At 39.2% G+C, this 18795-nt stretch overlaps 3 protein-coding genes across 5 annotated transcripts; 2 read left to right on the top strand and 1 right to left on the bottom strand.

Annotated features, from left to right (window-relative positions):
• Positions 1-1008: 1008 nt before the first annotated feature.
• LOC141839665 (putative bifunctional riboflavin biosynthesis protein RIBA 2, chloroplastic) lies at positions 1009-6218 on the bottom strand. 2 transcript variants are annotated; one of them, XM_074727466.1, is made up of 8 exons: positions 6078-6218; positions 5875-5976; positions 4985-5369; positions 4663-4884; positions 3668-3993; positions 2321-2450; positions 1837-2133; positions 1009-1524 (listed from the first exon to the last, which is right to left on the bottom strand). In XM_074727466.1, exons 2-8 carry the CDS (start codon positions 5922-5924, stop codon positions 1300-1302), a joined length of 1635 nt encoding a protein of 544 aa, XP_074583567.1. In that variant the 5' UTR covers positions 5925-5976; positions 6078-6218; the 3' UTR covers positions 1009-1299. The 2 variants fall into 2 exon arrangements, with proteins under 2 accessions (XP_074583567.1, XP_074583568.1); XM_074727467.1 differs by having other exon boundaries at positions 5875-5988; positions 6078-6214.
• A 3360-nt stretch (positions 6219-9578) lies between these two features.
• LOC141841495 (homeobox-leucine zipper protein HOX20-like) lies at positions 9579-11144 on the top strand. Of its 2 annotated transcripts, none has more exons than XM_074729670.1 (3): positions 9579-9993; positions 10100-10452; positions 10572-11144. In XM_074729670.1, the coding sequence occupies exons 1-3, from the start codon at positions 9951-9953 to the stop codon at positions 11010-11012; spliced, it is 837 nt and encodes a 278-aa protein (XP_074585771.1). In that variant the 5' UTR covers positions 9579-9950; the 3' UTR covers positions 11013-11144. The 2 variants fall into 2 exon arrangements, with proteins under 2 accessions (XP_074585771.1, XP_074585770.1); XM_074729669.1 differs by having other exon boundaries at positions 9580-9993; positions 10094-10452.
• A 6605-nt stretch (positions 11145-17749) lies between these two features.
• On the top strand, positions 17750-18295 carry LOC141842351 (uncharacterized). Its single transcript, XM_074730560.1, has one exon. The coding sequence runs from the start codon at positions 17750-17752 to the stop codon at positions 18239-18241; it is 492 nt and encodes a 163-aa protein (XP_074586661.1). The 3' UTR covers positions 18242-18295.
• The last annotated feature ends 500 nt before the right edge of the window (positions 18296-18795 follow it).

Consider the following 18795-nt stretch of genomic DNA (forward strand, 5'->3'; position numbering starts at 1 on the left):
ATGTAGCTAGATTTATATTAACTCACGTGCTTAGATTAGATCGTACCAAAATCATAGGTTGACCTACATTGATTTAGTTGACCAAGAATGGGAACATGGTAGTGATCCCCATACATGCTACGTTTCAAGTATACGTATTACTACTGGTAAATGCGAAGGAAAATCTGAATGTTATATTAGCTTTTTGTTATTATTACATCCTGATTAATTTGGCATTCAGATATGCCTTCTTACGAAGAGGAATCGAGCGTTTCTTTTGTTCTACTATAGATCCAATTTTCATGCTTGTGGAAGACATGCATGGACACGATCAGGGAGCACCCGGACGAGCTCGCTGTCTCGGATCTCGCAGAGGCAGATCGCCCAATCGAAGCCAGCCTCCGTACAGGAGTATGCAGCCATCCCTAGCTGTGTTCCGTGCGGAGATCGCGTCGATGGAAGCTTTCGGAGACCGACGAAGTCGGCGAGGTAGAGCGAAACGACAGCGGCGGAGGAGGCAAAGAGAAGGATGAGGAAGGTCTTGTCATCGTCGTTGGCGCACACGGCAGAGGAGCAGGTGGGGGAGGAGCACGACTGGAAGACGGGGATGTCCATCGAGGAGCGGAGGCGACGGAGGAAAGTGGTGGTTGGCCGCCGGGGTCTTGATAGTTCAGGCAAATGCGCGCGCAGCAGTTGGACTCGTTATTTCTGGTGTCTTTTTTTCATTATGCGGCAATCATTTAATCGAGTATTTCGTATTCCCGTTCTACAATTGCGAAACTAAATAGGCAACTCAGAAGATTTACTATTATTTATTATTTTTTTCACCGCAAGATATTCTAACCACCAGTAAATGTCTAATTCTATATTTTAAAAGGAAAGCAATACGGTTAAACCTTACCATGAAATAAATATGATTTGTTAACCTGCCAAACATCATAGAACATGATAACTAAATATGGTTTCGTTATTATCTATCAAATTTCATGGTACAAGTGATAATGGAACCCATGTGATTAAGTCTAGAGAAAAAAAAAAGTTTAATGCCATTAAGTACTCAGGCGATAGCTTTATTACAAAATGAGTAGACATTTGAATCCTTCCTGGTTCAATCAATTACAAGATACATTACTCAATAATATGAGGAAATGCCTCGTTGTCTAGCATTATAGTGCAAGACGAATACCTCAAAAGCAGATGCCTCCACGAACTTTCATGAATAAATGATGAATGTAGTGCAAAAACTTTTGAATCAAACTTGCGAATCAAATTCATAATCAGGACCAAGATAAAATGTATAGTGCACTGGCAAAACCCACATTATGACTGATGTTGATTGTTAGTTCCGTTGCTTCCGATGAGACCACCATAAACATGACCCATTTTTGCTCTTTTTGTCTCCAAGTATCTTCTGTTTTCTGTAGTAATAGGAGTTAGCAACGGAACCCTGCCAGTGATGCTCAGTCCATAGCCTTTAAGTCCACCGTACTTGGCAGGGTTATTTGTCATTAACTTCATTGATCGAACACCAAGGTCACGCAATATCTGCCAAAAGGACTTGGAATTTAGATTGCATGAATTAGAAGTCATATGACAACAAATTCAGTAGGAATGATTGATGAATATGATATGCCAGAGCATGTAAACGAGTACCAAGGAACTAAACAATATTGTTATAGGAAATGCTGTCCAATTGGGCGTCGGTGATTTAAAACGGATGGATGAGATTTTTCTTGATAATTGTGTCATATCAAGACATCTAAGAAATTATACTGGCTAAATTAAGTTTATTATGGTCCATATTAGCATAGATAATATTAAAATGAAGAAATACCAGAGCCTATTTGTTAATCCTACCTGCGCACCAATGCCATATTCCCGTGAATCTACAGGCAGTCCAAGTTCCTCATTAGCTTCCACAGTATCACGCCCGGCATCCTGAAGATTGTAAGCTCGAAGTTTGTGACCAAGTCCGATGCCCCTCCCTTCATGCCCTCGAAGGTAAACCAGCACACCTCTGCCAGCTTTTTCAATCATTTCCATAGCCGTTGCAAGCTGATTGCCACAGTCACATCTAGCGGATCCAAAGATATCACCAGTAAGACACTCAGAATGTACCCTCACCAGTATATCCTGACCATCTCCAATATCTCCCTGTATATATGGTATATTTTAAATGTCAAAATTACCATTATTTGAGTTCCAGAAAAGATAAGAGGATGAAATTTAGTATCATGAACTGAAGACTTGAGTCATGAGAAGTTAAGCTTCAAATAATACAACAAAAGCAGCAGCAGGCATAAACATAAACAGACGTTGAATTAAGACAAAGGCTACTTACTTTAACCATGGCAATATGCTCCATTCCATCTATCACTGAACGATAACAGTAGGCTTGAACAGAACCCCACTTTAAGGGTAAGCGTGCAACAGAAGCTCGTTCAACCAGCTTGTCCCTTTTCCTTCTATATCTGTCATATTATGATCACAACTGGAGTTTATTAGAATATTCAGGTATTAAAAAAATGACAAAAGAAGGAATTCCAAAGGAAATATCACAGTGTCGCCTGGTGTTGCTGAAACCCAGTATGATATTTTTCTCCCTTGTCATAGCATAATCGTCTATTAAATATAATTTTACAGAAGAAAAATCTCAAGGGACCAGAGCAAGCATAATGCCAAGAACACACTGATATTATGGGAATGAAGATTGCAATTTATTGAGGAATATTTTCATATTTAAAAGATTTAACCTTAGAAGAGTTCCATGATAGGATAGTCCCACCCAAATAATGCGACACACTTCATGTCTTGTTGTAACTTCATTCCATATTTCCTTATTTTGTAATCATGAGGGTGGTATAATGGGAGTATAGTATGAGGTCAGAATTGAACACGCCATTTTGCCCATCAAGGAGCATCAAATGCATTATAATATATGATAGAAAAATTCTCCAATAGGTGTTAATTATGCAAATAGCTTATATTTCGAGAGATATGACCTTAGAAGAATCCAATGTTAGGATAATTATGCAAATAGCTCATATTTCGAGAGATACCAATGTTAGGATGATATCAGTGTCCTACACAAATAATGTGACTCAGCTCATGGCTTGTTATCTCATAATCCATGTTTCCTTAATTTTTGACTTTATTCCATGTTTCCTTATTTTGTAACCTTACCATAGATTATCTTTTTTTTTTTTTGCACAATATTTTAGTTTAGAAAAATAAGTGTAGCATAATGGGAGTCTGATATAAGGTTAGAATTGAGCACCATTTGCCCATCAAGGAGCACTGAAGGCATTATAATATGTTCTAGAAAACTTCCCCAAGGCATGCTCATTATGCGAACAGCTCATAGCAATACCTGTCAGAGAATCCTAAAACTCCATATTTTTTCTAATATTGGGAACTGAAGAAGTATTTAAGTTAATGCAATTTCAAAAGTAGGCGAGGTTGTACACTTCCATGTTAATGAGTAGAGATTAGTGCACAGCAAGACAGTCAAAAGGAGGCATGGCAGTGTGGTGGTACCAAGCACATCAGGCCATCATGCTTCTTTAAGGAGCATAGAGGTCATTACTCTATCAGCATAAGTTCATCACCTAACATTGACCTAAAAATCTAAAATTTAATACGTTAGCTTTGATATCATTATGTTCCAGAAAAAGAAACAGTAGCACACCTTATCAAATCTGCAATTGAAATTATCTTTAATTTTTCTTTTTCAGCAAATTCACGTAGCTTAGGCAGCCGAGCCATGGAACCATCATCGTCATTAACAATCTCACATAGAACTGCAACAGGGGATAATCCAGCCAGCATAGCCAGATCAACTGATGCTTCTGTATGTCCAGCTCTTTTTAATACACCACCCTCCCTGTATTTCAGTGGAAAAATATGGCCAGGACGGTTGAAGTCCTCAGGCTTTGAATCGAGTGATGCAAGCATCGTAACTGTCTTTGCCCTATCTGTAGCAGAGACACCAGTGGTTGTACCTTCTTTAGCATCCTGAGAATAACACGTTTAATTAAAGTTGTAATCACCCACAGCATTCATAGAGTCAGAACTTATAGCTTGAGTAAAAAATGTTTAAAATTTGTATTTTGGCATAGATTAATACAAATTTAGTAACTAAACTAGAAATTTATTGTAAATAGGAAACATAAGTATATTTGTATATGTATGAGTAAATGAATCACCACTTCAACGATTAAAGGGTTAAAACTCAAGGTAATATATCTGCTGCAATGTAAACAAAATTGCAGAAAATATTCATTTTTAAATTTGATGGAGGGAGAGAAGAGAACAGTTCAGGCATCAAAGGGACTAAATTATATCTCGTGATGCCAAACAAAAACTAGAATGAGTAATTGAAGAGAAATATTCAAAAGAAAACCACTAAACTGCATAGTGAGGATACCAAGGGACCAACTCCTTGTATTAGATACTCACTTGTATAGTGAGGATGCTAAGGAAGCAACTCCTTATATTAGCCACTATGTCAACAAACACCAAAAACCACTGCCATCATATATTGTTTTATAAAAAACTAAAATTGGATATCATGGCAAGCTAAAAGGATTATCTATCTATTTCATATGCTTAAAATGACAATTCATAGGGATAACCAATTATTTGGTAGGGAGCACAATAGTATGAAAATAAACATATACATACCACTGAGACTGTGAATGCTGTCCGCAACTTTTCTTCATTTTCTTTATTCGATACCATGAGAGGAAGTTCTAATCTTTCAAGATCTTCTTCTTTCATGCTTACACACACGATTCCAGTTCCATGTTTGACTATGAATGCCATTGACGCTGGTGTCACCAAAGAAGCTGCCATTATAAGATCTCCCTCATTTTCTCTATCTTCGTCATCGACAACAATAACAAACTACAAATGCAGATCAATGCTAATCGTTGAGCATGAAATTTAAGGAACAAGAGTAGCTAGAACAAAGATAAAAAAATGAAATAATCTGATCGAGACAAACCTTCCCTTGACGAATGTCCTCAATTGCTTCAGAGATAGAAGAGAATCCTTCAGTAGGAGAATCTAAATCAGGCTCATCATCATTTATAGAAAAGTTCTCAGGAATCACAGCAATATCAGCAATGCCTTCGGCAAGGGCTGATGAGTGTGATGGATACATGGAATTAGAGGTTGAATCATCTTGTTCAATAATGGAGCTTTGTTGTATTAGCATGTCGTCCTCAGGAGAAATTGGTACACTTGCAAAGCCACTATCTGCTTTTGAAGCAGCGCATGTTGCTTTTCTGAAACCATTCGATGTGAGATTGATTCTCCTGTGTTTTACTTCAAATGCACTGTAGTATGAACCTTCATGCTGTTTGAAACACACCCGCAAAACACACTTCCTGCAATCATTACAACAAAAATAAAGCGTCTGATAGTGAACTAATATGGGGTTAATTTACATTGTTTTCCTTTGCGAATTCTGGTATGTAAATTTGCATATATGCAAGCATTCCATGAGAACCGATCCTACTTTTCTTGTATATTGCCCTAACAGCCTTTCCACATTGAATACCTACAAACTCCAACCTACATATAGCTCTGCTGATTCATCCTATGGTTTGTTACAAAAAGGAGCAAGTGGATTTGATATTGCAGCAGAGATAAACTGAAAGAGTTGAACCTAAGCTCCAGCATGTACAAACATAGACATTTATAATCAGTAATGGAATAGTAGACATTAGAGGCTTGCTGAAATCACATTATTCCAAGATTTCCCATAAGAACATCAAGAAATTTTCGTACCAACGCGACTCCGAACAAATTCACGAAAGATTTGGGTTAAGTAAAACAAATTCGACCGAAAATATATGAAGTGATGAATCACAAGAGAACACGAGATCTTACTGAGGAAGACGGATGCCAACGACAGGCGAAGCAGACCCAAGAGAAGTCATTCCCAGCGGTCACGATGTCCGACCAAATTCAAAACCTTCAGTTGCACAACCCCTACAACACGCTCTAATTACATCAAATCCTAAATCAATGGCCTAGAAAGCTCCATAATTTTCAGGAAAAAAAATTCACACCAAAGCCCAAAGAAAGCATACCTCGTCCCAGGGACCACCCGGCCGCTTAATCGGACCGAGGAGACGGCGGCGACGCGGTGGTGGCGCTGCAGGCGATTGACCAAAGGGCGAAGGATTGCAAAAGAGGGCAGCAGAAAAACCCGTTCAGAGACCTTTCTGAAAATGGCACGAAACGGACTTTAAATAGACAAAAAGGAAGGATCGAGAAAAAGAGACGAAGCAAGATCTAAGTTGAGACCACACGGCAGCCGCCGCAAGGGGAAGACGAATCGTTATCGGGGACTGAGATTCATCGTTCATGGCAAGTCCGCGACCATCTGGTCAAAATTGGATGGCTCGCGGTGCCAGTGGATCCGCACATGAGGGTGTCCATGGATCCGATAACCCGTTTCATCCACTGATGCTAATTGCTAACGACGGTGAGATGAAAAGCCAGACTGATAAACTAAACGAATTAAATTAAGATTTTCAAGTTATCAATTTGTATTTCAATTCCTTTACTAAATAAAGTTATTATTTGTAATTCAAACTTTTATGAACTACTATAATTAAATCCAACCATTTGTATTTTTATAATATATAACCATCCTATCCAACTACATGGAACCAATAAACAGTTTGTTTATATTGATTTTTATTATTAGTCTAAATATAGCTGTTGTGGATTGGCAAGTTAGCTGTTGTGGATTTGGTGCGCTAAAAACATCTCCAAGGTCCACAACAATGACAACCATTTGCAACCATACATAACTAATCAAAACAGAGTAGTTTACTTTATAAGATTTAGCTTAAATAAGTTTAGTTTAAATAATTTATTAAACTTAAACACTTATTAAATCCTTCTTCTACGTGCAGGCTGACTCCAAACATTTCGCCAGCCGCTCAGAAATCTAATCACATGATGCATTATCTATGTATGGCCCAATAGATTCGGTTAGGCCCATTTAAGCTAACTGATTGGAAGCTATAATATTTTAGGATTATTTCATTCGATTTCAGCTTGACTCTGCTGCAAGGATTTTGGCTATTTTCGTGGCAGCTGCTGCAGCATTCTTCAGCATGAAAGCATTTTGAAACACAGCACATCCTGGAGCGCAGGAAGACTATATTTTCGCAGAGAGAGGATCTTTTTTTCTCTCCTAAAGAGCTAATCATATTATTAGGAATTCATATTGAAATTACAAGTCTGATCTGCTTCAGTCTTATTAGGAACTCATATTGAAATTGCAAGTCTAAAAAAAAAAAAAGATGATTCATAGTGTTAAGCAAGCCTTGCAGTCACTTTGCATGGCCCAAGCTTTTTCCAAAAGCTTGCACCACCCAACTGTTTAGGATCCACTTTGCGTGAAGCATGACAATTGACATCTAACATATTCAAATTCTGCAAGCAAAGATAAGTCCAATGTCTACATCCTATTGGATTTCCTGGTCGTAGCTAAAAGCATCAACAGAGGCAGACAGCTCTCTCTCTCTTTCTCTCTCTCTCCTTTTTGCTTTCATTCTTTGTCCACTTCCTGGAGCTCCTCTTCCATGGTGAGCCCTTTATTAGGTGGGTGCTCCGTTGGGGTCTACCAAAACGATAGCAGAAAAGACACATCGCTTTCCTGTTCACCTTTTGAAGGAATGGGAAAAAGCCTTTCCTGGTCGCTTTGGTTTATGCAACTCCAATTCTCCAAAGCTCGAAGGCAATTGATGGCTTGCGGATACTGTGCCCACGTGAAGTGTTTCCATTGGCTGCCAGCTTGGAATAACTAGCGATTAAGATAAATACGATTTGATGCTTATGATAACTACGTACAGCCGTATCCTGGAGAAGCATTTCATGGCTTGGGAAATTTCCAACCAATTTCAGGCTTAATGGAGTGGTCTGATTATCATTTTTTTTAAAAGCAGGATGGTAGTGCGACCAATTTCAGGCTCCACTTTGCCATCGAATGACAGAGTTTGTTCCATCGCCTCCTGCTGTCTGTAGACATGTAAGCGTGGATGCAGTCATGGGAGAGGCTGACTGGCGAAACAAAACACGGAGAGAGGGGGCCGCCGTGGGACCCATCGAAAAGGCTGGATTTAACGAAGGGAAGAATAAATGCGCTGGATCACGATTGAATTTGCCACCATGCTGCGTGCCCAGACTCGCACTCAAGCCATAACATGTCAAAATCTTAGCTTTTGCTACAGATAATTTATAAAATTGAAGATGCGGATCCTCTGTGAATAATATAATATATATGAGCTAAAAATAGTGGGAAGGTTGCCTGTGGCATGATCATACAATTTCGAAGTTAATTTATATAAAAATCTTTAAATATTTTTTTCCATAATTTAATTAGCACCTAATATTACTCAGACGACCAATACAGTGTTGTATAGTACTGATGCTGACGACTAAATCAGTAGCAACATAAATCATAGAATATCGGTGAGTGGATGTATTATATGACGTCAGACAACCAGTATCATATAGCGACTGTATCAGTATCAACATAAATCATATATGTATGCATCGTATTAAATTCTAGAACATAAATACATTATTCAATCTATATACCCACCGAACATAAATCTTATGTGCAAAGATTTCACATGCAACTTGATCCAACTCTCAATCAGGAATTGAAAAAAAATGAAGTTTTTAAAGTTCAAAATTGGAGAAATTCCATTGATGATCACTTCACTTAAGTCTTCGTATATAATCAACAGTTAATTTAGTTTGCTAAGCACGAGTGAAACCATACACGCACTATAAATATAAAAGTGATATTTAACTGAGGAATAAAAGTTGGAGATGTTTATTTGTGATATATATTTTAGAAAATTTAGGTAAAAGTTTAAAATGTTATTAGTAATTTGATATTTTTTTACTATTGCAAGGCTAAATTAATTATTTTGCACCAATTTAAAAGGTGGAAAGCGGGAAAAAAATATATCAAGTCGAGCACTAGATTGCGCTCAACCTAAGATTTGTGCTAATATTGTGCTAGGTATGAACTCTTATTTGCTTTAGATATTGAATTGCGATGGTCCAAATAAATCCTAAAATGTGGCACCAAGCCTGATTCCAATTACGAGTCAAGGTTAATACGACAACCCATATCATGTCAAACTAGGTTAAATCATGGGCAATGTGATTTAATTGCATTCTCTAATTAGACCATAACAATCATATCCAGATATGCTTATGGTTATAGATTATGGATCCAAATATTATGGAATATATTTTTTCCAATATCTAATAGAACAAATAAATGAATGATTATTTAAATTGAAATGAAGGAAAATAAAATTTAAGCAGTACGTAAATAAATCACAAATAAGCAAATGATCATTTGGACGGGAGCATCCACAATTGGACGTCGTAAAAAAAGAAAGTAATAGAAAAGGGGGGAATGCCTCATTTTATTTTTCATTTCGTTTCATTTCATTTCATTTTGGACGCCAAAGTCTCCTCTTAACCAATGTTACCCTAAACCCAACCCCAAACCCAACTAAAGTTTTCAAATTTGTTTTATTTATAGAGGAAGGGAATCTCTCGCTCTCTAGCTCTTCTGCCACCTTCCTCCTCTCTGATCCATCTCTTTCAGCTTCATTTTTCCTCTCCTTCCTCACTGATCCATGAGTACATCTCTACACAGATAGATCTACCTATCTCCATTGATGGGTTCTGAAGGCGAGGAGATGGGCCAGAAGGAGAAAGAAGAGGGGACGTGGAAGAGACCCTCCTCCTCTGTTCATCCTCTGTTCGCCGCACAGCTGCTCCCTCAGCTGCTGTGCGTCAGCCCACTTCCCTTCTTCCTTTAGAACTCGGTAAACCGAGTTGTACAGTTAAAGAAACTCTGCTTGCTTGTTGAGAACAGCCTAAAGATCTCCCGAAACCACCAACTAAGTTGGGGCGTCATGAAGAGATCACTCAGTTACTCGGATCATATGATCCCCACTGGTATAATTCATTACGTGTAGCTAAATTATGATAAGGAATTATGAAAAGATTTCATCTTTCTAGCGTAATTGGTGTCTAACCTGGAGTTGATTGTGCGAAGGAGAAGAGAGGACGTTCACGTCGTTCATGGACGGGCTCGAGGAGGACGAGAGCCTGGAAGAGGAGATGTACGGCGGCGGAGGACGTGGGGCGAAGAAGCGGCGGCTGAGTGCGGAGCAGGTGAGGGCGCTGGAGAAGAATTTTGAGGTGGACAACAAGCTGGAGCCAGAGCGGAAGGTGAGGCTGGCGCAGGAGCTCGCCCTCCAGCCGCGGCAGGTCGCCGTTTGGTTTCAGAACCGCCGCGCGCGGTGGAAGACCAAGCAGCTAGAACACGACTATGCTGCACTCAAGGCCAGCCACGACGTGCTCCGCCTCGACTGCGACGCCCTTCTCCACGACAAGGAATCCTTGCTCGCAGAGGTAAGCCAGTCCTGGATTAGCGATCTTTCAAGGGGGAAAACCCTAATTTTTTACCTCTCAAAATTGCCCATAGTCCTCGAAAGGGGGATATTGACTCTATCCCATCTATATCGGTGCAGATCAAAGAGCTGAAGGCCAAGTTGGCAGAGGAAGATCCATCAGCACCAGCGGCCGAGAAAAAGGCGATTGCGGGTACGGACGAACCCCCTCCTCCGTCACTGGCGTTCAAGAACAGGTCGTCGGACAGCGACTCGAGCGCTATCCTGAACGACGCCGTACTCAACGACGAGGACAGCCCGCGGGGATTGTCGTCATCTGCGTCGGCCACCAACATGACATCGGTCGGCATCGGCGCCACCTTCCCGGATTCGCCGCCGCCCCTGCCTCTTCTGAACTTGGATTCGAGGACAATGAAATCAATCGGAGCAGGCGGAGGGATTTACTATTACCAGAATCACGCGATGAAGATGGAAGAGTTATTTGAGGGAGAGGAGGAGCACTGCAACGGCTTCTTCGCCGACGAGCCAACGCCATGTCTCAATTGGTTGTACTGGAATTGAGCCGGTAGCGAAAATGACGGCGACGGTAATTATCATAATCAATAATTAGTATGGAGCGTGCTCTACGGAATTATTTTTGTAAAATCAAATATGTATGTATCATGTTATCTTAAATTTTAATGGTGCAAGTAATTAATTTAGCACAAAACAGAACTCCATGCTGATCAAATGCTACACATATCGTAATTCAGTAAGATTCATGAATTGTTGTTTCTTTTATTTTCTATTTTTATTACTCAAACAAACTAAATTCAAACATTCAAGCACTCAATTTTTGCTTGAATCAGGCCATAAACGCTCATTATAGAAGCCAAGATATCAAATCTGTAAGGTATTCTTTTTTAGACATACACAGAAGGACAAAAAGACTAGTGTTGGATCTCGTATTTGACCGTGGGATAAGAAAATTTACTGACTGTTTCGGGTATCCAATCAATTGAATGACAGGCTACGTCCCTGATAAGAACTTCAAAATAAATAAATACAGAAATTTAATACCGACGTGGATGTCAATTCATGATCAATCCACATGCTTTTCACCGCCGACTAAGTGGCCCAGATACTTTTCAACAATTTCATGTCCATTTCAGAATCCACCGATATATCTTCTTCGCTTGGCCAGATAAACACTCTGATTAAAAAGGGAATTGTTTCTTCAACTTTTTGTTATTCAACAATTAATATTTACAAATTTTCATTCTATGATCATTTAATACTTTGCTAGTGCTCAGGAGTGGATTCTGATTTCTTTTGTAATTAAGAGGGAGGTTTATGAAAAATTATAAGAAAAAGGAAAAACACGTGAATTCTTCTTCTAAAAAGACTGGGTTGCTATCCCATCCAGCGGTGGTCCTAATGCATCGCATCGGCCAACGGAGCTGGGACAGCGACGGTAGGGGGGCCACCGGCCACAGCGGGGGGCCGGGGGCTCAAATGGCTGGGAAAAAAAGAGGTGAAGAAATAGAAAGGCGGTCCACGGTAAGTGCACTTTACGAGGTCCTCTCCCCTCCTCGCAATGTCCCCGTCTGCCACTCGTCCAAATCAGCATTGGATTCCACATCCCTGCAATGAATGAGCCACAGCTCGATTGGCTGCTACTTTGAAATGTGTGTGTATGGATTGAGGCAGAAGCCGGAAGCTGGCCCGTTGACGCCTGCAGTCAACAGTGGATCTGTGGAAGGAGAGGGACCACGAAGGTGTGGTAGGGCTCCACGGAACCAGTAAAGTCAGTCTCGCTGTTTTTAACTTCGGACCTGGTGAATAGGATTAAACGATCGGTACAATGCTAATGAAAAAGTTCGACGTCGATTTGAAAGATTACTCGTACCTGTTCGATATAACAGACCAGAAAAAAAAAAGAGTTTACACCCTGATCAACTAATTCAATTAGAATGCTCTCATCTCAAACGAACCAGCCCAGTTTAAAACAGTATGAACAACAAATGGAAACGGGAGGAGAGAAAGAGAGAGGCTTGCCAGTGGCAGCAATATTTTTGGCATCATCCGGACGTTTTGCCCTCAAGGTTGTCGTACATTACTCCTTCGAGAAGAGAGAAGATGAAATGAAACGTTCGTTTCTGAAGTCACAAAAACGAATTAAACGATAAACAGACCGCGAGCTTCACAATCAAATCTAAACGACACATCTTTGCGGTGGCAAAATCATCACGAATGACTATTTGAAAATTTCTCAGAACAGAGATATGCATTAAACAGTGCAAGACTGAATACATACCATTGCTTATAATTAATAATCAGAAGTTCGCCAATTCTCTGTTCTCCAGTTGTCTTCCAAAGTTCAACTGTTGCATGTGCCTTCTTTAATAGCAAGAAAGGTCAAAGACCTACCCAATGCACTTGCTCTACTGGTATTCCTCCACGGCCATAAGCTTCTAAAGAATTAACTTCTCGTGTGCTTGGCATCCATACCATGTCAAGAAATCCACAACTTGGAAAAGGAAAATGAATGCTTAACTAAAATCTAGATACCTGGTCTAACCATGTCACAGGCCAAAAACAGAAGCAAAATCCTAATAGAAAATGTAAGACCGTACCTTTGGCACTCTTTGGTCTGGCAAGATCAAAAAATTCAAAATAAATAACACATAACGTGAACAAGTGATGACCACATGTGGTATAGTACAAGATACATTTTTTTTCATCTGGATTATCAGTAAGAGTGTCCATAGTTTGTTGATGCTGTCATTAATGATTCAATGCAAAATATGGCAGCAGTAGCATATCGATCATTTCTGAACATCCGTCTTGCATGTGCTACAAGAGAACATAGTCCAATTATCCTACAGAGTAAGTTAAAAGGAAATTGTTGTTTAGCCTACCTTGCCTCTGTTCCTGTTGAAAAATTGGTTTATTAATTAATAAATTAAATATGGAAAGGATGACTATTTCATGAGTAGATCATGGTAAATAAATTTTTTTAGTGAATGAAAAATTAATAACTAAAATCATTTAAGTAATCGAGGTTATTCCAGTATGATTTGATAAAAAAAATTTCTCATATACGAGCTAGGTTCATATATGTGATTAAGAAAATACACGAAGCTAACTTGAGTATGCTTTGAGTATGCATAAATATTAATCCACATGGAACCATTAAAAATTATGAAATCAAAATTAATTTTTCCAGTACGATTCGATAAAAAAAAATTTACTCATATACAAGCTAGGTTCATAGATGTGATTACGAAAATACACGAAGCTAACTTGAATATGCATGAATATTAATCCACATGGAACCATTAAAAATTATGAAATCAAAATTAATTATTAAAATTTGGTTGTAAAAAAATTAATCAATAAGTGAGGATTAATATATATATATATATAAATTGAAAATAATTAATTAATTAATAAAAAAAATCAATATTCATGGCTCTGGTATTAATTAATCATTTGATTATAATTAATGTCCGTTGCAGCCAATTTAATTAATATGGCAACAAATTTAATTAATTGAATAATTAATCAATTAAATGATGAATGACACCATTAATTAATTAAAAGACACATGTTAAGTCTTTTCATCTCCTTTCACCCGGGAGAGAAAATTTCAGTATGTCTTCTCAACTCACTCAGTGCTCAATTCAATCTCAGCTTGTGAAATTTTCTCTTGAATTTTCTCCTCTCTTATTCTTAAGAATTCAAGATTTCCAAAGTTTACCAAAGTTTGAAATTCTAAGTGCTCCTATTTCTACACGTAGATCGTTCTATTTTGAAGGATGATTGTCAATCAATCATAAGTACTTGAGAGGTATAAAATGTTATCTTCATCTCAATCTTAACACTCTTATCCGTGAGAACAAATCTATCCGAAAGAATGTGTCGATATGATATCTATGAAGGGAGAGGAGATGTAGTATTTGGGAAAAGAGGAGTGTAACAATTTTGAAGAACTTTTTTCTCTCAATAATACATTTTATCCTTGCTACAACTTGGTTTATATAGCCATGAGAAAGGAAGCCCAAAGACATTTTGGTTCTTCCTACATTAAATCAAATGCATGTACTTACAATCAAGACAACTTAATTAGCCCTTACAACTTAAGCAATTTGGTTTTGAATTCCAACAATCCAATTTGATTTAGGCTTCTAAGAATGCAAGTTTGGTTTAGATTTCCAACAATCTAAAAGGATAACTCGATCGACAAAATTTACTAAAAGAATAAATCTATCCGTGAGATTAAATCGGCAACAATGATATCAAAAAAGATATGTTTATTATCTAAAAGAGATCTTGATAACCAAAAGGATATATCAAGAGTATAAACAGGAAAAAGTTTACATGGATTGTCATATCAAACTCCGCCGCGGTTCAAACTGTCAATTTATCGGCAAATTGATTCATCAGATATCCAACTGTTGTATCAATACCGCTCATCCATCAAACCAACAGTGCCAACTTTATTAAACTCACAAGCATTCGTAGAGTGATTCTAGCTGCCACGTTATATATTTATCAGAGCAAGTGAGTGTTTTATGATAATGAATCAATAATATATATCTCATACCGACCTGCAATATGTGTTGCAGATCCTAGCTATATATTAGTGATATCTAGCTCAATTTGAGGTGTCGTGTCACTCGCGTTTTGCAAACCAAATCAAACGTGACGTTGTCAACATTATTGATGTCGGGACCGTCGCGATTATATATATATCAAAACTCGACACCTCATCAACAAGATTGTTGTTGGATATGATTTTGCAAGGCAAAATTAAGGTGCCATCGATCATTGGAAGTTTGATATGACTTCAAAATCGAAATCTATGTTTCGCGTAGATAAATCTAAACTATTAATTTGCTCAAAACCGATTACGGGTGAATGAGAAATTAATTGGCTAAAGTTGTGTCCAAAACAACGTTAAGGAAAAGATGGGGTTTTAGTCCCACATCGCTAACCGGCGCAAGCTAAAGTTTCCTTATATGTGTTACTGTGTTAATGGAGTTAACACAAAAAGCACAGGTGCTCTCTACCCATGGGCGAGCAGGTGCTCGCACCTGTGAGCCCGCCACGTGCGCACGTGCGCACTTTGCACTTCACGAGGAGCATTGAGGAGCTTAAATTTATGCTCCAGAGGACATTGCGGTGCCTGCGTGGCACTCGGGTGACGTGTCAGGATCGTATCTGACGTGGCAGTGCCTATGTGGCATCCACGAGGGCAAATAGAGTTGACTGGACTGTTGATTGGGCGAACGGATGGCAATCGTTGATCAAAGATCAAAGAGGTGTGATGGATCGCATGGGTTGCGATCTGGAGCGTTGGATCGCGAAGAGTCACGATCTGACCACTGGGATGAGACCTGATCTGAAGCGTCAGATCGAATGGATCAAGAGATTCAGATCCGACGGCTGATGACAAGAGGCGAGATATGAAGGGCACAACTCTTCAGATCTGATGGATGAGATCAAGGGGGCTAGATGAAGGGTTACAACCCTCCAGATCTGACGGTCCAGATTGATCTCGTCCAAGGGTCACATCCACTCACTCAACCTCTTCACTTAGTATAAATAGAACCCTCCAGATGATGGAAATATCATCCAATTCATCGATTCTCTCCTCTCTCTTGAGCATTCATCTCATCTTGTGAGTTCAAGAGTCCAAGAAGTCTACGAGAAGGTTCGCTGGTCTCGGAATTTGGAGTGCTACTATTCCGAGACGATCGTCATTGTATCTTGGGAACGAGTTGCTGCTATCCGTTAGCACCGTAGCGGAGCAATATCGTTTACGGAGATAGTGTCGAACACTAGCCTCGACGATACATATCAGTTTGCGTACTCCCGAAGCTACCGGGGACAACAATTGTGACAATACTCCATTTAACCTCACTAATTAGTTACTCGTGGGCACTCAGATATTGATCCTCAACTCCTACAGAAAATCAACTCAGAAAAACTAATTCAACCATTAATTTGATATATATATATATATATATACATATATATTCATTGTAGTCTGTAGACGCGACGACAGAATGTATGTCCTCCTCCCTCTTTTTCAACTTCGACGACGACACTGCTAACTTCCATGCACCCTCTCCAAAATTTCCAAGCTCCCAACCCATGCCCATCGAACTTCAACAACAATTACTACCAATAATTAATTACCCATAGTCAGAAATCTAATTAATATAACTGTGGTGTGAGGAAGAAACTCTACCTCTCTGCACCAGGCACGCAACGACTTAAGTGAGCGATGACGACCGAGACCAAGAAGTTACACATGCCCATATGTATGGAGCTCCAGCGCGCCATTAATATCGTAATACTAGATTTGAAAAACATAAATAGATTCTGATATGACACCTCAACGTCACGTTAGAATTCGCTAGAGTTCGAAGAATCAAACTTACCTTTTTAACACGGAGCGTGCCCGAGGGGCGAGGGCATTCAATTACATTACTTTTACTTTTCTGAAAGTTAGAATTCTTTCATTCCGACGATCCCACGATAAAGAAAGATATTATCTCAATTTTATTGAGATTCAAATTCTTATTTATTTCTGTACGTAATTCTACACTATAATAACTAACTCACTTGCTCCGGAAGCAATTACATTATTTTTACAAACCATATATATGTATTAATCAAATATATCATTAGTTTTCTGAAATTTCTACATTTCAATTCGTAGATTACATCGATGAATCTTCGCACGTACGGCAGCATCAGATATCAATAAAAATAAATAAATTTATAAAATTATTAGGGTGTATCATCACCAGCGGCAGGCGTGCCAGAAAGGCTCTTCCGCCGTACCAAATGCAGTGCTGACCGACGACAAACACATGTTGGATCGAGTGCTCTTCCTGTCGAACGCAGCTTCCGCGACCTTTCCTGGCACGACAACTGGTCAACTAATCCTCGTCAAATAACAATGCCAGCCAGAACGGAATGATTAGTAGGCAATCGTACGTCATCTCGACTGTACATTCAATGCCATATCCACGTCAAATTTGCGTAAGAAGAAACCCACATGTGGCCCAAGTATGGTTACCACCTTAATCACGGTTCCGATCTTTGAATCTTTGTCGTACGGTTCCAACTTCGCATTGGCTCCTCCGAAGAAGTCGAGTCCAAATTAAAGTGCTTGTCTTCTATTCTTTCCATGGATATTCCAACTCCCCACCACCGACGAAGCAACCAGGAAATTTCCCTCCTCGATCGCCTTTATATGTATCGCATACATCTTCGCACGAGAAGAATTTGGAGATTTAATAATGGGGAGGCCGGCGTCGGAGGGAGGCCGGTGCAAGAGGCACCCGAAGCACCGGCAGTCGGTCGGAGTTTGTCCTTTCTGCCTCAGGGAGAAGCTCTATCAGCACCTCTCTCAAACTTCGACTTCTTCGTCCGCTGCTGCGGGTCTTTCTTCTTCGTCGTGCTCTTCGTCGATGTACTCGGACGATGACGACGACTCCGACGACATCTCTTCTTCGGCTTCCTCGCCGCCACGACTCCATGAAATGAAGCAGTCTAGGGTGGTTACTGGCCGGCTGACGAAGAGCCGGTCTTTGTTGTTCGCCGTTAGAGGCCGTCGTCGGAAGGAAGAGGAGGAGAAGAAGAAAGACAAGGAGTTGAAGGTGACGAAAGAGAAGTTTTGGAGAAAGCTGTTTGGTGGTTCAAGTAAGAAGAAGAAGAAACAGGAACAAGGTGGTGGTAGTTTGTTGCATTCTCAAACCTTCAAGGAGAAGCCTTCTGCAAAATGGATCTAATAAGATAATTCTCAAATCAGATGTGTTTATTTTATTCATTTATTCTTATTTAAATGAGTTATATTTATGTAATTAATTGTCCTAAAAACTACCTTGCTTAATTAAAGACTGTATGAGAATATATAAGAGAGAGATGCATATCTTGATAAGTTTGATTAACATCGATCTAACTCAAATTATAATGACGGTGCTAAATATAACTAGCTGGTATTTCGAAGGTTTCTGTTGAGCGGTCTAAGATCATAATCTCAAGTTATCTGCTTTGAAGGTTAGGCCAAGGTCTGTACACGAGTACAATAAGGTTTGCTAGCTACTCTGATATTTTCCAAGTCCGAGTGGAATATCAAGCAAGTATACCCCAAATATTGAGTTGGACGAATACTCCAAGTGCTTAGTCGATGAATACTCCGTGTGCAGAATTGACTAAGTATCATATGAAGTCTTCATCATTTATTTTACTCGTTGAAATATTATTTTAATCAGATTATTACTTAACTAAACAAAATCAAAATGATATATAATTACTGTATAGAAGTTAACAATTAATTTTTACA

The sequence above is a fragment of the Curcuma longa genome, chromosome 11 (genome assembly GCF_044706935.1).
Source record: "Curcuma longa cultivar G26 ecotype Majalengka, Jawa Barat chromosome 11, ITB_CL_G26_1.1, whole genome shotgun sequence".
Taxonomy (NCBI): Eukaryota; Viridiplantae; Streptophyta; class Magnoliopsida; order Zingiberales; family Zingiberaceae; genus Curcuma; species Curcuma longa.